General features: G+C 34.1%; 1 protein-coding gene across 1 annotated transcript in view; it reads left to right on the forward strand.

The window, feature by feature from the left end:
- The window catches only part of LOC106104329 (homeotic protein Sex combs reduced-like), a 31943-nt gene extending 12211 nt beyond the window's left edge, over positions 1-19732 (forward strand). The window contains exon 3 of the mRNA XM_013284352.1: positions 17718-19732. Coding sequence (XP_013139806.1) covers positions 17718-18022 — 305 coding nt within the window. The 3' untranslated portion in view covers positions 18023-19732. The remainder of the gene's footprint in view (positions 1-17717) is intronic.
- The last annotated feature ends 716 nt before the right edge of the window (positions 19733-20448 follow it).

Consider the following 20448-nt stretch of genomic DNA (forward strand, 5'->3'; position numbering starts at 1 on the left):
GCTTGTAGTTTATAATCGCTTGTTTTTTTCACCACAGGTTCGGTTTCGACAAGATCTGATCAAAGTATCTAAAATGGTCACAGTTAGTGGGTTAACCACTTTAAATTGTCATCTGTCTGATTTATTTCTGTATCTTTTGCGGTCAACACATTTTTGTGTGCGTTCCATGTTTTATGCTTGGTATTTTAAGCGACTTTATCCTACATACCAGTTCAAAAAAAAATAAACAATGTTAAAGTGTTAGAAAAATATCTTTTTACTACACTAAACTTTCTGATTCAATTAGATGTGCCGCCACGCACGCCAGAGGCGTATCCAGTCAAACGATCGTAAACTATAATCATTTGCGGGGCCCATAAATAATTGCGTAGTCCGGACCTGGTTTTTGTCGGTCGCCATGCGCCGGCGCAGGTAATATAGTCATAAATTCCCATAACTGCCACTCGATCTTATCAAACATGATTTTAATTTGATTTCGGAACCACACGTGTCGAGACTGTTACGACCGCGAGTTACGACTGTAGGCATATCGCATAAATGTTACGTTTAGCACGTCGTAAATATCAGACTAATAGTGTTGAAACCTAGAATAGTTAAGTTAAGCTGGTTTATTACGCAGGATTTTCAATTAGTCAGGATTATTTAACTAATCCCTACATTATAAGCGATAAGCAAAAAATTGACGTTTTTGCACATATTAAACATAAGGGAACTTGCACAGAAGAACATTGGTAAGAGAAGTGATTTCAAAAACATACTTTACTTACTACGTTGGCGCAGCGACCCAAAGTGGTTCTTGGCCTCCGACAAGAGAGAGCGCCAGCGTCGTCTGTCCTGCGTTGTCGCCTGTCAGTCGAACGACTCTACCTCGCGCAGGTCCAGCTCTACGGCATCTCAAAAACGTACTTTATTTTCACCTAATAAGAACATACACATATACATCACAATAGATATTATTAGGAACACTATTGATATACCATATTTTAAAGACATATGTAAGCTAAATATAGCTTTAGCTTTTTATGTTTGTACAGCGATATTCTAATAAATTACCATGTATAGTAAACTTTGCACCTGCGCATTAAGCTTACCTAGGCACTAAGATGCTTGTCGAATTATACAAATATACGTATTTGCATTATTCATGCAATAATTGATTACATTGTAACGCCCTAAGGCGGGACTTTGTAATTAATCCTGCGTTCTAATCGTTCAAATTGTTAACAATGCAAGAATTTACTAAAATAACACTTACTATTGCCTAATTTACTATGATTATTATTCAATAATTATTTCTAAATAATACAACTGAACCTTCAATGCAATTCAAAACATGATTGAGTATAGTTTATTATAGACTCGCTTTCGCCCGCGACTCCGTCTGCGTGGAATTAAAAAAACAAAAGTGAATAGTCTATGCGTCCTTCCAGCAGATCTATTTAGCCATTTAGTCTACAAACTCTAACAAACATCCATCCATCTATCTAAACTTCCGCATTTATAATATTAGTAGGATGACTAACGACTAGATTTATTAAATTCTAAAAAACACTACAGAATTATGTTTACGTATCTAATAACTTTAAAATGTTTGATAAATTGCTACACCTGTGTACATGTTAAAAATTGAATCGGTGGTGAAAGGTAGTCATTATACGTATATTGATACTCGGCCCAATTCACACACTATAAAAGGCTAACTACAAATTATTGTCAAACGCAATCAATAACAAAGCAATAGCTTATCGACTTCTAATGGTTGTATCACACCTCCAACGAAGTGACGAATGATATGCCATCATCGTCATAACATTAAATGGTTTAGAACCATCTATTAAACTATCGCATGAGTAACGTAGATTCGAACGATTTGTTGATGTAAATTTCCGTAAATGTTATCTTGTTTTAAATTGAAATAAATACATATTTAAATTACTTTTGCAAAGCTATTATTGAACTTTTTAATCAAGATTTTAATTAATTAAACGTCTTTTTAAATTTCAGACGTATTAATATCGATTCTTTATCAATAGAAATTTTTCAAACATGTTTCATATCTTTTTATAATTAACTTACAAGATAGTAACAGTCACTTGTCATTAATTTGCAATACACTGGAGCGCGAAATTGGTTATATTTCTTATAAGTAGATTAGAAAGTTGATGGTCAAAAAAATGTTAGCCGTTGGCCGTCTATAGCGCAACCACGATTTACATCCCACAGCGGTTATTATCTAGTATCAGGCTTTAATCCATTTATCAAAGCTTTTGTTTACGATCCACGCGTATCATCGACTATTAATTATAATGCGTTCTTCACTTCGAACTTTGACGTTCTCGCTGTGTGACAGACCAGAGATAAGAATGTTAATGTTACTCGATACCATGGTGTAGTTCGTCCCTTGCACAATTCATTGAAATTTTAATTTTATTCCAACACAATAAGAACCAATATTCACCTAACGAGGTGAACAGACTGTAGTAATCAGATTTAGTATTGTAACAGAGTGAAGTGAAAGTCGAAAATCGAATGGTGAAATCGAAGAATTCGAACACCTTACAACTGTAGCGGAGTCGGGAATTTTGATGGATGTGGTTATAATTGTTTCTGTATCGATTATGCCATTGATAAATATTTCGACTATTGCTCATTTTATTAATGACATGGAAGCGGAAGAGAGTTCTGGGCGATGCCCTAACGACAGGCCGACGTCACAATTAATATCGGAGCTGTCAAAACATCTGTCCGCGGCCGCGATGCGTTTGCTTTGTATTTTGATACAATTAAATTTAAATTCAGTTTTACTATCTCTTTTGTTAATGTATTTTCCGTCTTAAGCATTAATTAGATTAACATTATATTGTCTAGAACATTCTGTAATATTCTTAAAGCTATTATTATCCACAACTTTCTTAATTAACTTTAACCTTAGACTTTGCATAATGCTGCGCAATTTGATGTTTATATTTGTTAAACTTAATTTGGTTATTTTTTCTAAAAAAAACTTCTATTATTTTCACTATGTCTCTTTATAGTCAAAACTTTACCAACTTCCTCCCAATCAAGAACATAAGATCGATAGTACTCCCTAATACAATTTCGCTAAAATTAACGGCTACGTATAAACCAGCCAAGCAACGAACCGAACTGGAATTTAAATAGTCTAAAGACAGCTTCAGAGCCTCAACCACGAGCAACTGGAATTTATTCACAGTATGAAAAAGACGTATCTCGACGATCAGCGATGTAAATTAGCTCTTTAGCAAATTGACTTATAGTCTATTTTCCCTTATTATAGTAGCTTTTCTTTTTTTCGTATGGTAAAATAAGAGGATTAAAGTTTTAAGATATAAGAGTCTTCGTACCCTTTGGTATATAATCATCGTTTATTAGAATTTTTATGTAAATTAAACTGTTTATGTACGCGTATGAATTAGGTTAATTTAGGTTTTTAAAGACTTTAGGCTGTACTTACAGGTATTGTAAAGGAACTAAATAAGTACGTTTGAACATAATATACGGCGTTGTTTAAGTAAAGAATTTTAGTTTTGTCAAAAACATTAGTTACTTTACATATAGCACAAGGGTTCATACGAATGTTTGCATGACAGTTGCAAGTTCATGACGTCATCCATAACAATTTACGAAAATATTCTCACGGATATTCATGATAGTCCTTAGTAGTCAAGGACTAACTAATTTCGGTCCATAGCGAAGTTTATTATTTTACCTCAATTACAGGACTTTCTAAGACTATAGTTATCTAATACTAGTGTTGTGGTGTTGCCCTATGTCCAGAACATCAGCAGTTACCATTGCTAAAGTCTCCACGTAGTGTATCGACATTCCAACAAAAGGTCAGTGATGTTAAGGTGAAGTCAGGAGCAGGACGGGGCACACGTCAGCGGTGACAGGGGTCGACGTGCCGACTTCATTAATTCTTGAACAACGTCTGTTCAATAGAACAAACTCACTGAACGTTGCCACTCGAGTCGCGGAACTATTTTCACTGTTACGAGTTGAACGAATTTTGCGCCTGTATTTTAATCAATAGACTACTTTTGTTTAAATTCTAAAGGCTTCTATAAAGTTTCAAATCGACGAAACAGATTTTTTTATTAGAAGTAACGTTTTAATTACTTTTTTGAATTTTGATTTTATTAAATGGAGTAGACCATTACATTTATTCACTGTTCTTAATTAATGGAAATATTTATGTATTGGATTTACATTGCTATTTTAATTCGTTTGAAATTTGCATTCTTAAGTTTAAAACGTCGATGAACGACTATAAAGTAATATTTGTAAACAAATATTTAGCAGGAGCAATAGTACTAGGCGCGGTAAAACTACCCCAAGCCGACTGGGGCGAAACGCTTACCAAGGAAACGCCGACAGTTATTAATGGTTATATAGAAAAAAATGTTGCGTATTCGTTTCTCTGGGCTTTTAAAGCGCAATAAACAATGCGCAATTAAAACGCCAATACCAGATTGATGATTTGATTAATTGACGGAAAAATGTAGTTTGATTAATATATATTTCGATGTCTGTAAAGTCACAAAATACTATTCAAAACACACAAATATTACATTAACTGCAGACAAAAAAATGGTCGTAGTCGTAATGGTAATAAATAGTTTATATTAATAAAATCAAGTAATTTAGATTATCACTTACTGCAAGCCTAATTCATGTTGAAATTGTAATACATTGCCCTTGAAGGAATAGCGATTAGCGTCCTATCTTTGTATGAGTAAAAACATCGATTTGTTAAATCAACCATTTATCGCTTTAAATGAACACCAACCATCAGTCAAGCAATAATACTTTAAAGGATATCTTGCACTAACAGTTCCTGAATAAATATCAGAACGCAACGATGAATATATCTGCATACATTCAGTCTTGCGACAGATTTATGGATCAATGCATAGCGAATCGAAGCGACGCGAACCAATTAAAATGGCGGCGATTGGTTGTCATTCTGTAATTGGATAATTATTATCAGTCGGACTGGGCGGGGTCGCGCACGTGCAAATGCATACGCATACCTACCCGGTACCGCAGTGCAGCTATAGTGCAGTCTACCTTAAATACGTATGCAGCGAAAAACCTGTTCTGGACTTACAGTGATTAGGATTGGTTGGACCAATATGTAAATGAATATTAAAAAACGAAATGATTTTATTCTTTATACGAATTTGTTTACGCATAAATGTATTTGTTACAAACCATCACGAGTCCGATGTGTACTGAAATGTTGACTTTTAAACGGATCAAAATTTGAAACAATACCTTGATCATCGGAGTTTCTTAAAGTGAATCTTGTCTTCTTTGATGCATAAAGTTTATTTTTTCGGATTAGTACAACAATAACTACTTTAATATTTTAAAAAGTAATATCTCTTCATCAATCTAACAATGTATTTTTACAAGACCGTTTTAAATCAACTCAAGTCATAATTGATAGTTTCAAAGATGCAATGTTTTCCTCGATCGTGTGAAAGCAATAAAACACGAACGAGCAATAATTAAAACTGAACCGAAGTATATTAATAAGAGCAGCGGTTTATACACCGATTTAGCTAGTCAAAACATGTTCAAAGAAGATCCGAGTCCAGCGCGCCGCACGTCCAAATACCGACGTACGAACGCGCGTACGTTTGTTTTGAGATGTCGGACGCGCGAAGAACCACTCGTTTCCTATCAAATTGTGCGCGCGTCGATACAAAAATGTTGAATTTTTATTTAAAACTCGTTGGTGTTGTCGATACGATTCCGCGGAATTTATTAAACCTATAATCACATTGGGAGATTCATTCTCGAGCGTACTTTCAAATTAGATCAACTGGAAATAGTATTTCTAAATCTGTAAGGAGTAACGTGACGTTTACAACATTTCCAGAAATACTAAATTGATCAAGTTGTCGTTGTTGCGAAAATAATATGTGGGAATCCCTAGCGTTGGATGATGAATCATATTCTTTCTGTGTTTATAAACTGGAAGGTAAGATAAATAAACTCTGTGACCACCTGTAATTTCCTAATCGAGCAACAGCTTTCAAGTTCGTATTCTAACATATGACAGCTAATGCTTTAGTAAGACAACCGTGGATTCTGCAGTTTGTAAACAAACTAATGCCGGTTTTATTTAGAGTTAAAAGTTCTAGTAGTTTGAACTTTAATTTATTGACAAATAAACTATTCCCAGATCTATTACGAATGTTTGAATACTCAGAATTATAATGTGGGTCGTTTAGAAATTTGCCTACTTAATATCTGCTATGGGATATTAATACCCGATCCAATGTATTCAAACATCGATGTTTTAATAAACGACAATTTTACGTGAGCACTGTCTGAAAATGTAAAGGGAAGCGGCGCGTGCGCAGCTCGTGTCAGCGGCGGTGACAGCGCCCGCGCAACTCTTGTACGATGGCGGATTAAATAAATCCACTCTCTAAGATGAAACATTCACATTGATTGGACTTGATTAATACATTGATTGCATCCACATTTAAATGTGGAAAATATTTATCATCGCGTGGTTTACGTATGCATTCTTCATCGTCATGAATTTATACTAATATAAAAAAGCGTAAACATACACTGTTTCGTGGCATAAGATGTCAGGTCAGCAATCACAGCATATTTTTGAATAATTCTATCTTTAATAAAAAGCCCTGCACTTACGACGCTTTAGACTATATGTTTTCACGCTGTTAGACTTAGGGAGTAAAAAAATTGGAGCAATCCTTCATGTGGGGAAGGGACCATAGCTAATGCTGCCAACATTAAGTAAACAAGGTTATTATGGTAACGGTAATTTTTATAAATATTTGCAATTGCGAATTTGACAAATGTACACAGTCAAATATTTTTTATATTTTAATGCATATGAAGCCGCCCGGGAACTGCTAGTATTTGATAACTTTACAAACAATTGCACAACAATTTTATCAATACTCTTGATAAATTAAAGACCAATTGATTTTTATTTTTATTATGCGAATATCTACAATTTTTATAAAAATTAATCCAAACCTCAAGTAGTAAATGATAATGTTGAAACAACTACTGTTCGCAGATCATAAATTTATCAAAGCAATAAATTTTACTTAGATAAACAATTCTTTGCAAATAATCTATTTTCAATTTCGTTTTTCTTTATTTACATAACTGGCAAACATCTATTCTATAAACAGATGAATAGAAAATTTGAAACTATGTGCACTTTCTGTGCGTTACTATTATCGTTTCGAGATCATCGATATTTCGTTAATGCAGTCCATTCCTGTTCATCAGTCGACCAACAAATTAGTCGGTGTCACTACAATAATATACAATAAGGAACGCGGCGTGCTCTGTGGGCTGGCCGTCGCATAAATCGCTCAACACAGTCGAGTAATGTTTTGTATGGAGATTTCTTTCGACGCACGGGGTGCCGTGGATTGGCCTTTATCTAGTCTTAGATTAATGATCGAATTTGATAAACGATACCGTTCGCTGAACACGTAGATATACCACAGAAGTTACTGCTATATCCATACGTTTTAGATCGTAGTATCATATTGTTTTGATAACGTTTCGTAGTACGCATTTAATTGATAATCCTCAAAGTGAGCAAACGAGTCCTTACGATTATGTCATATTCTATTTGAGGCTTATTACTGACTACATTTACATACGTAAAAACATCGAGGTCTTTTATCCAACAAGTCTGAGACTTGTTTATTAAAATCAATCATCGAATAACTTTAAAGATTTCATATAGGAACTAGATAAGTAAATTCTGTGTACAATTTCGTAAGACACAATTTGTGCCATGCATCTATGTTTGTGCATTTACATTTACTAGACCTCCCTGCCAGAAAATGTACCTAATATTAGATACCTAATGGGTTCATTGTAATTCCTTGGTGAAATTCTCAGAATATGTTTACGTCGCATTTGATTTTGCAACCCTACTATAAATTTACAACAAGCGGTGTTTTAAAAACAACGCGGCCGCTTGCTTCAAAATAACAAAGCGCATTTAGCACAAACAATAAATCATGACTCTGTGCGAATCTTACCAAATGTTGCAAACCCCATGTCGGTTTGCGTGCTTTATCTGACCAGGTCAACTACCATTGAAATACTTTTTTCCCCGGATCGTTCTATTGTCTCGAAAGCAAGTAAAATCGAAAGGACATTATACATAATGGCATAGCAATTAATATACTAATAGACGTCAAAGAAAGTGACTCCACTTTTACTTGGACTAAAGGAAAGTAATAATGACAGTGTTACAAAAAAGCATAGCAATTTGCATGGACATTACCCGGCCTACCACGCACAGGTAGTGTTCTGTAATCGGTCGATTTGTCTTATTGTCTGAGCCGTCGTTTGTTTGTGCGCGGTGACCAGACCGTGCTCGAGATAAAAGTAATAAATTACAAGAAACGGAAGATGTTTGTTATGCGCGCCATATGAGACTCGTCCCACGATATTAGGTGATGTATTTCAATATGCCAAGACTTGTCAAATTGTGAGACGTGATTCGGAATAATTACTCATTTATCACTTTCAATAAAATTTAAACTTTAGTTTAGTATAAATGGCGATAATAAATGAGGTTGCATTATTTTTGACAGCCCTACGTTAAGAGTTACTTCACTATGATTAGTAACAAAATCACTTACAGAAATTGCAGCTATTGATGTTCATGAAAATAAATACTAATGACAAAGACAGTAGTGGGCTCTTTGATTCAACATTTGAATAAGCTATTTTATTATTTTAAAGCACTGGTAAACTAGAGATACTATAAATATTATATTTATTTATTGCTTACGTAAAAGATTATAAATTAAAGAGCATATGTAGAGAGTGACTCGGCCAGATTTATTATGAAATTAATATTCAATTAGCTTTCCGCACATGAGGCCTGTGTTGCGCTGGGCGTGCGTATTATTAATTTTAATTTATGGCATCATTTATTGGGCGATACTTTTGAAATTATTACCGGTTTTACATCGTGAGAGATTGTGCTCGGAACCGAATCGAGTGAGAAACATCTCTTAGAATTATACATTTATTTGTTTTTGTTCAGTTTGTTTATTAAAATATTTTAAAAATGCTTTGTAGAACATTATTAATAAATCTACAGTTCAATGCAGAAAAAATGCGACAGCACACTTTAAGATTCAATCAGTACTCTGTTGTATCGAAATAGGCCATCAAAAAGTTCAAATAAGAATTTATCAACGGCGCCGTCGCTGCGCCTGCGCACGTGATTTATTGCATGTTATGTAAATGTGTACAAGATATTAGTGTCCTTAATATTTCTCAGTCGTGATTAGTGAACCATAAACGTGAGATGTTCACTCATAATGCTCTCCGTGTTTCCAGCGACTTCCCAATCAGCCAATCTTCGGATTCACTTTTAAACGGTGTGCATTATTTCTTCGTGGCGTCTCGAGACGCAAATAGATATTTAACCTCATTGCTCTGAATGTACACGCCCCTTTCTAAGTTAAAACCATTCTTTGTTTTTTATAGACGTATTAAACGCACTTTGTTTGCTTTTGCATTCTCATTATCAATGCCGGGTAATATAGCATGTAAAAAAGGAAAAGTAATACGATAACATCAAATAATTAAAGTGAAAAATACAATAACCACCTAGAGACAACTAACCATATGTGTGTTTAAATCAATGATTAAAATCTACGAAAGGTAGGAAGGCAAGTTTAGGCACCCCTGCCTAATACTGAGTTACTCAGGATATTGAGAGAGCTTTCCTTACAACGTTTAATTTAATAGCAAGGCAGTGCGCCAAGCAATAAGAGGATAGGCAACGACATTTGGACCAACAGAACAAGATGCGTCGCTCTACTTGATGACATAATTTGGTACGTGCGTGCGCGCAGCGGCGCACGTCCATATTTCATTACCTACATTTTATACGCTCCCGTGACTCCCAGCCGCCTGTGACATCAACCAACCTATTCTTAAATGTGTGAATTGTATTCTCAAACAAAAATAATGATTTCAAATTTAGCCCGTATGTTTAATCTCATAGAGCACTTATTCCTAAAGCTGATTGCCTTCATCTAAGTTCTGAGTGTAGTTAAAATTAGATATAATATGTCAACCGAACTGTTAATTAGTCATTATATTTTATACAATATGTTTTCTGAAGACAAAGCTAATGTAGTATTCATGACTCTTCCTATAATTATTTTGATCAATAATTCTGTCTTTATTTTAGTACGTCTTTGCTTTTCTATGTGTCCGTTATAAATGTATACCAACTACGACAGCAAATTTAAATTAAATTTCAATAAGGATGGCTTATAAATTTGTCGATGAAGTTTCGAATACTTTTTCAAAAATTCTCATGCCACCCCAGATCTGCGTTACAAAGACAACGATATATTAAGAGTAAAACTAAATCTGCATTCTTTTAAAAAGGTGGCAATTTATTTAATCAAAGATTACAGAATAAAACATCGAGATATCGCATATATCGTACTGTAGCTTCTTAAAGATAACATCGTAAATTAAAAAGGAAAAACTTGTTGGTTAAAGTAAATCAAAAAGCTTAAAGTCTCACCGCGGGACTGGCCAACACGTTGCGATAGCCCTCAAGAGATACGAAAAAAAAAATACAAGAAGGCTCTCTGTATCACGAAGCGCGGTTAGCGTTTAAAAGTAGGTAGAATCGTGATAGGTAGGCGACAAGGTAAAATAATTGCCTTGCAGTAAGCCCTCCATGTTCGTCGGCCTTTTTGATTTCAAACTCTTACAGACTTAACCTTTTAAGTTTTGTAGTTGATTTTAAACGCGCCTGATTATTTCTAATAAATTATGTTTAACCATGATAGAATAGTAATGTGATTATTAAAAAAACAAAAACAAATGGGTGAACGATTTGTAATTTGATAATTCACACAAACACAATTTTTTTCCTCTATTTTTTTTTTTTTTAATTTATGCGTTAGTAAGCATAATTAATTTAATTTTATACAGGTACAGGTTAAATACAGGTTAAAAATCGTGATGTTAAGCAAATAGTTATAAAAAATCAGGAACAGGAACTCGGCTAAGTCGGGAGTGTCTTGACAGTCCACCTTGCGGCTGTCACTCAGCACTGACAAGTCGCGGTGACAGGCTACACTGAACGCAGGTGAATTGGCGCCATAAAGGTGTGTCTACACTGTCGCTATATCATTATGTTAAACTTTAATACGTGCTTCGAAGTTAAAAAGTAAAAGAATTATTTATGCAAATATTTTCCGTCGTCGAATATAATTTTACTTCCTAATTTATTACAGTCAATTCATTATACTTAAATCATTACCCCAGTTTGTTGTAAGTTAGTAAGATGACTTACTACTATGTAAGGTAATAGATCATACTGATATTATAAATGCCAATGTTTAGATGGGTGGATGGATGGATGGATGGATGGATGGATGGATGGATGGATGGATGGATGGATGGATGGATGGATAGATCTTAGAGTTTGTAACCTAAACGGCTGAACGGACGTCGATGAAATTTTTCATAGACATAGAGGATAGTTTAAAAGAAGATATGGGTTATTCACTTTTGTTTTTATTAATTACACGCGGACGGAGTCGCGGGCAACAGCTAGTACTTTACAATGCGAACGTGATCAATTATGAAGTAGATATTTCTCATAATGCAATGATATTTCTTCAGTCGAAATCACTTATTCATACAACAAAAGCCTTAAATTTCAAGGTAAGGCACTGGATTTACCACTGCAAAAATTTTCCTCCTACAAAAGTATTGTAATTTATATTGTGTTTCAAAATCAAATCGCATCACTATTTTCAAAATAAAGTTAAACACCGGGTAACAAATTATGTACCTCTTCTCATAAGACCGACTAATTTATAGTACCTACTGATTTTTACTCATACATTTGGCGATTTTCATGTATTTTACTATCATCAAGTCACACGTGTACATTACATTTATTATACGTAGACGTACATCTATACTAATACTAGCTTTCGCCCGCGACTCCATCCGCGTCTACATCTATATACCAAATTTCATCAAAATCCGTTCTGCCGTTGAGACTACAAACTCTAACAAACATCTATACTTTCGTATTTATGATATTAGTATGATTATAAAGAAAAAACGTTTGTATTTTTGTATGTATTGAAATAACTCAAAAACTATTGAGCCGATCTCAAAAGCTGTTTCACCATTAAAAACCTACGCTATCTCTAAGAAACCTTGGCTTCGTTTTCATTATTTTTTAATTTCCTGCGACCGAAGCCGCGAGCAAAACTAGTTTTTAACCTATTATAAACATACAATGTGTTCAGTAGACATGTATTCTTTACCTATTTCAGTCGTTACCGGTGTCTTCATCTTTTTTATAAACCTCTAGTCGTGTTTTAAATTTCAAAAATTCACCCGTTCTTCATGATTAATGTGTCTGTTCGCATATATTGAATATTGTGTGATGACCTGTTTGACGATGCACCGACTACTTGTAATAGGCAGATGTTATACATACAGACGGGAAGACGCCTTGGCGACTGCCTCTCATTACCATCAGTGAGACAATACCATTTATTATAGTTACTTTATTTGAAGAATAATGGGATTTACACCTGATTTTTGGAAGACGGATATTCAGATTAACCACTTGATTTATTTCCTACTTGTAACACGTTTTTTTTTACCTACTGTCAAATCGCATCGCCTTTTTTTTCTTTTACTAACATCAGATTTAAATTGATCAATTTAATTTTATTTACATTATTCTTTAGTAAATAGAACAAAATGTTGTTAATTAGAGTCAAACTAGCTATCGCCAGCAACTCCGTCCACGTGGAATTAAAAAACTCAAAAGTGAGCAGCCATAAATCAAAAATAGATGGATGTTTGTTAGAGTTTGTAGATAAAACGGCTGAACGGATCTCGATGAAATTTGGCATAGATATAGAGAATAGTCTGGAAGAACACGTAGACTACTAACTTTTGTATTTTGAACTACACGCGATTGGAGTCGCAGGCGAAAGCTAGTATCAAATATTGTTTTGTGCAATCTGCTTATACTACCGCACCATCCGAATAAAAAACAACTTCCCACTAAATTCTTTCATCTGCATTCAGATAGATAAAAATGTCTTTCAACAAGAAAATTTGAAGCGCAATATTTTATTTTTATTTGACATAGCATTTCTATTCATTATATTTACAGCATAACATATGAACGATACAGCAAAACATAATGGCTGTGATTTTAATATTGAACAAGACTCATAAAGTCACACAAAAATACTAAAAGATTTACAGTTGCAAGAGAAGAAAACAAAAAAAAAACTAGGATTATTAAAAACTATTAAAGTAACCCAAAAATATTTAAAGAAACATTTCTACGACATGTATCATCTGCTCTCTATATGATTCTATTCCGGAGTTTGAAGCCTACCCTAAATTAATAAACCGTAGTCAATCATGAGGGTCCAGTGAAGATTGCTTGACTTCACACACATCTCTGAATTTATTAGGAGATATGTGCAGGTTGGATTACGTTTTTTTCATTCACCGAAAGAACAGCGGGATCGAAACCAGGAATTATGGATTACAAGTGCTTACCCCTTGAGCCGCTGACGCTAAAAAAGGTATCATAGCATAGCAAATATTCAGTAGTAAACGAAATCTACGGCCCTTTTGCTCTTTGGCTGTAGTTAATTTGACTGCTGTTATAAAAAATACGTGACACTTTTATTGCATGTATTCTGTTTTCATCTAGATATCATTAGTCATGGCGTCTTTGATGTTTTATCGCTAAACATTTTTATGTTGGCATTCAGAGACGCGAGCTTATTAAGTATATACGTTGATGGAAAGATATACGAGAGATAGAAAAATGTTACAACTTGTATTTATGATATTTCTCATGTTTAATTTAAAATAAGGGATATGACATAAGCAAATAAAATTAACGCAGAGTGCGAATGGATTTACAATAAACTGGTGAATAAAATTGATGTAATACAAATCACATTTCCATTAAAAATTATCTGAGTTAACATTTTTTATAAATCTATTTGCTTTGTTTTTTGCAGTTTTTTTTAATTTGTTTTGTTTATTGACGCGTGTCATTATTGTTATCTTGAAATGCCTACTATTATGCAAAACTTTTTTTATTAATGTCCATTGCGACGAACTCTAAGGTTATCATCAAGGTCGATTATATTCTCTTATACTGCTCTTACTGATACTGCACAAAAAAAACTGTTCTAATAAAATCAGCAAAGTTACTAAAATCAAGATATATTTTAAAAAGGATGATTTATTAGAATACATATCTGCATTTTACATTTATTACTTGACGGAGTGACGAGCGGTGTGTAGAATTTAAATCCGAAGGTTGATTTACACGGTAACGATCTTCGATTGTAGGCGTGCGTATGTCGGAGATAATGAAATAACAATCGCATAACATTAGAAACACTATCTTTAGTTGATCACCATCTTAATTGATAACTTCGCAATGCACTCTAATCGAATTGCAAACATTTACAGAGATTAACTAATTCATTTTATAATAAAAAAGCGCATCATTCTACCATTCAATGACAACTGTCATCAGTCATTCTATCGTCGTCTTCACATGTATCATGCACGATGCACATTCAGCCAGTACTCAAAATTATTAGTTGCCAGCAACTTTAATCGTTCAAAAATTAACAATTATTTCGCCTCATATACCTAATAATACTAAATTCAATTGTTATTTAACGTTAACTTATTAAACATTAAACAAACACAGAAATTACGTTAATTGAAAATTTGCAAACATTTTCCATAAACCATTTAATTCAATTACTTAAAAGCATCTCATGTCACATAGAAATAAAAAACATATATTTATACACATTAAGATTTTATAAATAATTTACATTTTGTTGTAGTTACCTTTAATGTTTTACAAATAGTCTCGTTATATTTATTTAATAAAACTACTAGTAGCATTAAAACGCTTTTATATTAATTATTAAATAAATAACATTTAGAATATCAAAAAAAATCTCTGCAATCCCTTTGGAAACAAGATACACGTAAAAAGTATCATGAAGCCGTCACCAGACACTAGCTGTTTTAGTTAACAAATATCGTCTCATCCATAAGTATTACGATGCCATTCGTTTAAAATTCGACCATGCAATATGTCTAGATCCAGGCAGACGGAATATCAATGGTCTGTGACCTAGAATTACCTGCGTCGGATAAAAACTGCCTATTTGTGGTGTCGATGTCAACGACAAGTTTCTAGCTAGAATTTTTTGCTTTATAGCGACTTAAATTTTATATGTTACATAACGTTTTAAGTTTAATTAATGTTCTGAGTTAGAAAATATTCGTAGTTTATTTTCTAGTTTTAGATGAATACTTGTTTATTTCAAAAGCTCCAGTCCATCTTTACCTTTTCTCTTTTACATTTAAAAAAACTACAGCTGAGACTAGGACTTTGGGACATCTATACTAATATTATAAATAGTAAAGATGTGTATTTTGGTACGTATTGAATAACTCAAAAACTACGGAGCCGATCCAAAAATTATGTCACTAATAACTAGCTACGTTATCACTGAGTAACATAGGTTATATTTACTACAATTTTTATTTCCGCACGAACCAAGACGCGAGCAACAGCTAGTAATAAATATGCACAAAGGTCACTTACAAAGTCAATTATTACGAAAATTTTGCAAGATGTTTTTATTACGAGACATTTTATTTTATTACAAGTATTCTTGTTAAACCACAACTCAGTATCATTATTAATAATGAAAATGTATAGAATATACGTATAGTACACGTATTAAGATAAACATTGCAGAAACTATTCACTATGTTAATTTAACGACGTGAACAATTATTCACTTGGATCGTAAATAATTTTAACTTTATTCAGATGACAGGGAATAAATTGTGTTATTCAATTATTAGATTCAAGCACTGTACGAATATTATGCATTATGTTGTATATGACTAGGTTTATCCCGGGACTTCGTCCGGATGAATAAGTAAAATGTAATAATATGTATAGCCTATGTAAGTAATAATTAATAAATAAAAAAAATAGTAAATTAGAGTGTTTCTAATGACAAAAGATTTTTTTAATCCGACCAGTAGTTGTGAGTTTTTTTTTTTCATATATTAAATACAAATCTACTATTTGTAATATTAATGTTGATATTGATCTGACGAATAAATCTCTTCTTCTCACTGATTTTTACCACTTTTAGGTTATTATTAAATGTAATAAATCATTTAATCCATCTATGACATTAATAATAAGAAAATTGTATTGATGGATCGCCATTATCAATTAAATTGTTTGTTTTGTTTTAAAATTCCACAGATTAAGAATAAAAGAACTACATTATCAACAAACCTTTGTTATTCTTTGCCCGCTACCGTTCACTATCCTTTGCTTATCGAGTTATTTTATTATTCCAAATCAATAGTTCTACATTTAATATTGAAACATGTGCACTTCCTCGTCATATTTAATTCAAATTAGAAACTCGATGTTAGCGTTTTATCAAAATCAACATATTCGTGAGATCGCATTGAAATTCATATGCCCTCGTATTGCGTCCATTCGTTTCGTCTCTATACAAGGATTATGTTAAAATAATGCTGTCAGTCGGTTGTTTGTGCATCGAGCTGTCACTAACATTTCAATCCGTAGGGTTTTTGCCGCGACTTCACTTGTAGTACTTCGGACATCAAATATTTATAGCGGTTTAACATCTTTATTGACGCGGGCCTGCCATCTCCGCCTGCATAAAGGAAATCAGCTCACTACTGTTTTCGTTACACTTATTTTATTCTTTTACTCAATTGTTCTTTGCTCCTTGTAATAATTTCGTTTTAGATTTCAATATGTTATCCAACTGATTTAATTCGTTATAAGAACTATTAAATGCAACAGTTTGAATATAATTTAATCATATTGCGAAAGTAACTCATTAGCGGGCGAGGCTACTTAAAGAAATATAACAAATGGCTCGGTTTAATTTGGTAGACATACTCGAGACTCAGCGCGTATCGATCACGGGGCATGGCGAGCGGCCAGGCGCGCGGGCGGCGGCCGGCGACGCCGAGCGACAGGTGCGCCCTGCGCCTGCAACCGATGACTCGACCGCTCGCGACGTCGTCGTTCGACAGCCACTCCTTTGATTTCGTCTCACTGCCGCACATCTCTCTCGACTTTCCACAAATAATAACTATTTATTTACTACAATATTATTCTCGCTCTTGATCTCCGCACGATTCTATTTCGGACGCCGATCTGTCTTGCAATAACACGTGTCGAAAACCATGATTTATAACGCAACATGTTGGCTACAATGCGTTTTACAAGATCGGAATTATGCGACAGCTCGGAAGTAAAATAACAAATTGTAGAAGCGTGTAATTTTTATTTTATTCTTTTTAATCTTGCTCTCGAATCGTGCGCATCGCCTCTAGCCGTATATCACAATCGGGCAAGCGTAGCAAGGCACGAAGTCGATCGAGCCAAGTATTCATTGGCGCTCAAACGGGCATTCAGTTCTAAATAGTAGCGTGCCTCACGTTTTGTGACTAATAAAACTGCATCAAACAAACTCGAACACGTAATTTAAATTTTTATAATAATTTGTTTTAAAATTTTCCAGGTACGGTGAACGCGAACGGGGAAACAAAACGCCAGAGGACATCGTACACGCGGTATCAGACGCTCGAGCTGGAGAAGGAGTTCCACTTCAACCGATACCTGACGCGGAGGAGAAGGATCGAGATCGCGCACGCGCTCTGCCTCACCGAGCGCCAGATCAAGATCTGGTTCCAGAACCGCCGCATGAAGTGGAAGAAGGAACATAAGATGGCATCGATGAATATCGTCCCGTACCATATGAATCCGTACGGCCATCCGTACCAGTTCGACCTTCACCCGAGTCAATTCGCGCATCTCTCCGCATAGGATCAGTGGAATTTTTCGAATAGTGGATAACTGATTTACTAAGCATACAGTCGATCGTATATAAGACGAGGTTGCTTGTACCATCTCTAATCGAAATCTAGATTTTTGATGTTATAGCAACCAGACTGGATCAGTTATTCGCTGTTCGAAAAATTTCAATATGTGTTAAACAAAAGTTGAAATAATTGGACACTACCAGTGACAGTAAAGACTCGTGTTTGTGCAAAGTGAAGGACGAGAATAAAATGCGTGTGAACAAAATCCTTATTTAAGACCAAACATGTAACATAGTTTAATAAATTCAATGCATAGAGTCTATTAGGTGTCCGAGACTATGATCGGATATATTTGAACGAAGGATATCTTCGATCGGTACCATTATTGTTTGGACGTTTGTAAAAAACGTTTAAACAATGACAAACATTGGTGTAGAAAGAATTTTACCTAGTCATAAGCCGTAATTTGATCTGCATACTATTCCTAATAGTGTAAAGTAATTTAAAGTTATTCATGTAAATTGTGATGGCTAGTTAGTTAAGGTAGACATCGTTTGTTTTACGAAATGCTGTGCGTAACCGGTATTATTGATCTGAATTTGGTAATGCGTACACATACAACAAATTCGGAAATGTACAGGGATTTAGTAAAAATTGTCAAATACGAAAACCATTCGAATCGTATGACATTGATAATTTTGTTTAATCGCCATTGATTGGTTACGATCAAAGAAATGCTTGGAAAGACATTGTCGTTTGAAAATATAAGCTCAGTTAATAAAAAGAAATAATGTGAGTAATTAGAAGTTTCTTCTTTATATTGTAAATACATTTTGTCATGTAGCTGGTATGGTGGAAATTTAATATATTATCCAACTTAGTACTTCTTTAAGAACTGTTTTATGTTCCTGTTCTTAGTTGTAAATACGTAATGAAATATTTATATCACTTGTAACACGGTTCCTCTTAAATGATCTACTTTTATTATCATTTGAAATATTGCTATCATTCTATGAATATCTCACAGTATATAGCTTGACCAGGAACATAACACACCTTATGATATTTCGGAAATGTATGGAAAAATTTCTTCGCATATTAGAAGGTGGTGAAATGAAGGAGGCGGTTAAGGCGCCCTCGTGATAGTATCTATTTTCCTGATCAAGCTATACCAGTACATGTGACTACGTAATATATTTAATGTCGTATTTGTAAAATGTACTTAAATATCTTTAGCGAGTAAATTTATTGTTTCCTTAATGACTATGACGTCTGTAGTTAATTTTATTATTTTTTTCAAACCCACTGTCCCATGGACTTGCAGTTAAATTTTAAAGTTTTGTTATAATAGAAATGTCGTGGTCAACTGTGATATTTTGTTAAATTTTATTCTTAAGTCAAACAGCGATTGAATCTGAGTTTCAAAGTTTTTTTTCCTATCAGCTTGGACGTTAGTATATTGATTTACCGAACCGTTTAATTTGTTTCTTTATTTATTGTTTGTAAATATTAGATGTAACGATTAGAGTAATTCAATTTAAATGTTCAAATTCTTTAAAACTATGCGTAAGTAACTTTTATGAAATGTATCATGGACTTTTAAATTACTGTGCAATAGGACGCGGCCTAAGTTTTATTGTTCCCCGATCTTCCTTCTATATTGTATGATACTGTTTTAGTTGTGTTATTTCATTGTAATTTAATAAAATATAAATATGTTTATCGTTCATTCCAATTTAAATGAGATCTGTAGTGTGGATCCACTGATCATTTAAATTATCGTATTGTATAATTAATGTGTATTAAATTTGAAAAATTGGTGATGATAAAATAAATTATGATGATATATGATTGTTTGATTAAAGATAAAATTCAACTGTGGTAGAGCCCGCTTTAACATCTTCGCACGAATGGGCCGACTCGCCCGGTGTAATACCACGACCACACAGAAAACAGGCGTGAAGTGGATGCAATTCTGATGAGTGTGGAGCCGGAGGCCTAATTTTAGTCCCCTTCCCTTTCCACCCTTTTCTTAAAGAAAAGGATGGGAAGGAAAAGTGGATTTGACGGTGGAGGAGACGCATAGGAAGGGGAAATGTCCTCTTTATGTGCGTCTCCTCCTCAGGGTAGGAGACGCATCTGCAATTGCGAATGTTTATGGGTCGCTTTCCATTTCGGTGGATTCAGGTGGCCACTTGCTCTTTTGCCACCTCATATTATAGAAAAAAAAACACTATTTTTTAAATGAGGAAATAATGTGTACTGAAACCAAAGAGACATTTAATTTAGACTACTATTCACTTTCGTACACGAATTCCGGGGCTGGAGTTATATGACGCTGGGAGCGTCAGTTAGACGCCGCTTGGCTTGATAGTATTGAGTGATGATAAATGGACGTAGCGGCGATGACATGACAGCCGAACCTGGGGC

This window comes from Papilio polytes, unplaced genomic scaffold (genome assembly GCF_000836215.1).
Source record: "Papilio polytes unplaced genomic scaffold, Ppol_1.0 DF823691.1, whole genome shotgun sequence".
Lineage (NCBI taxonomy): Eukaryota > Metazoa > Arthropoda > Insecta > Lepidoptera > Papilionidae > Papilio > Papilio polytes.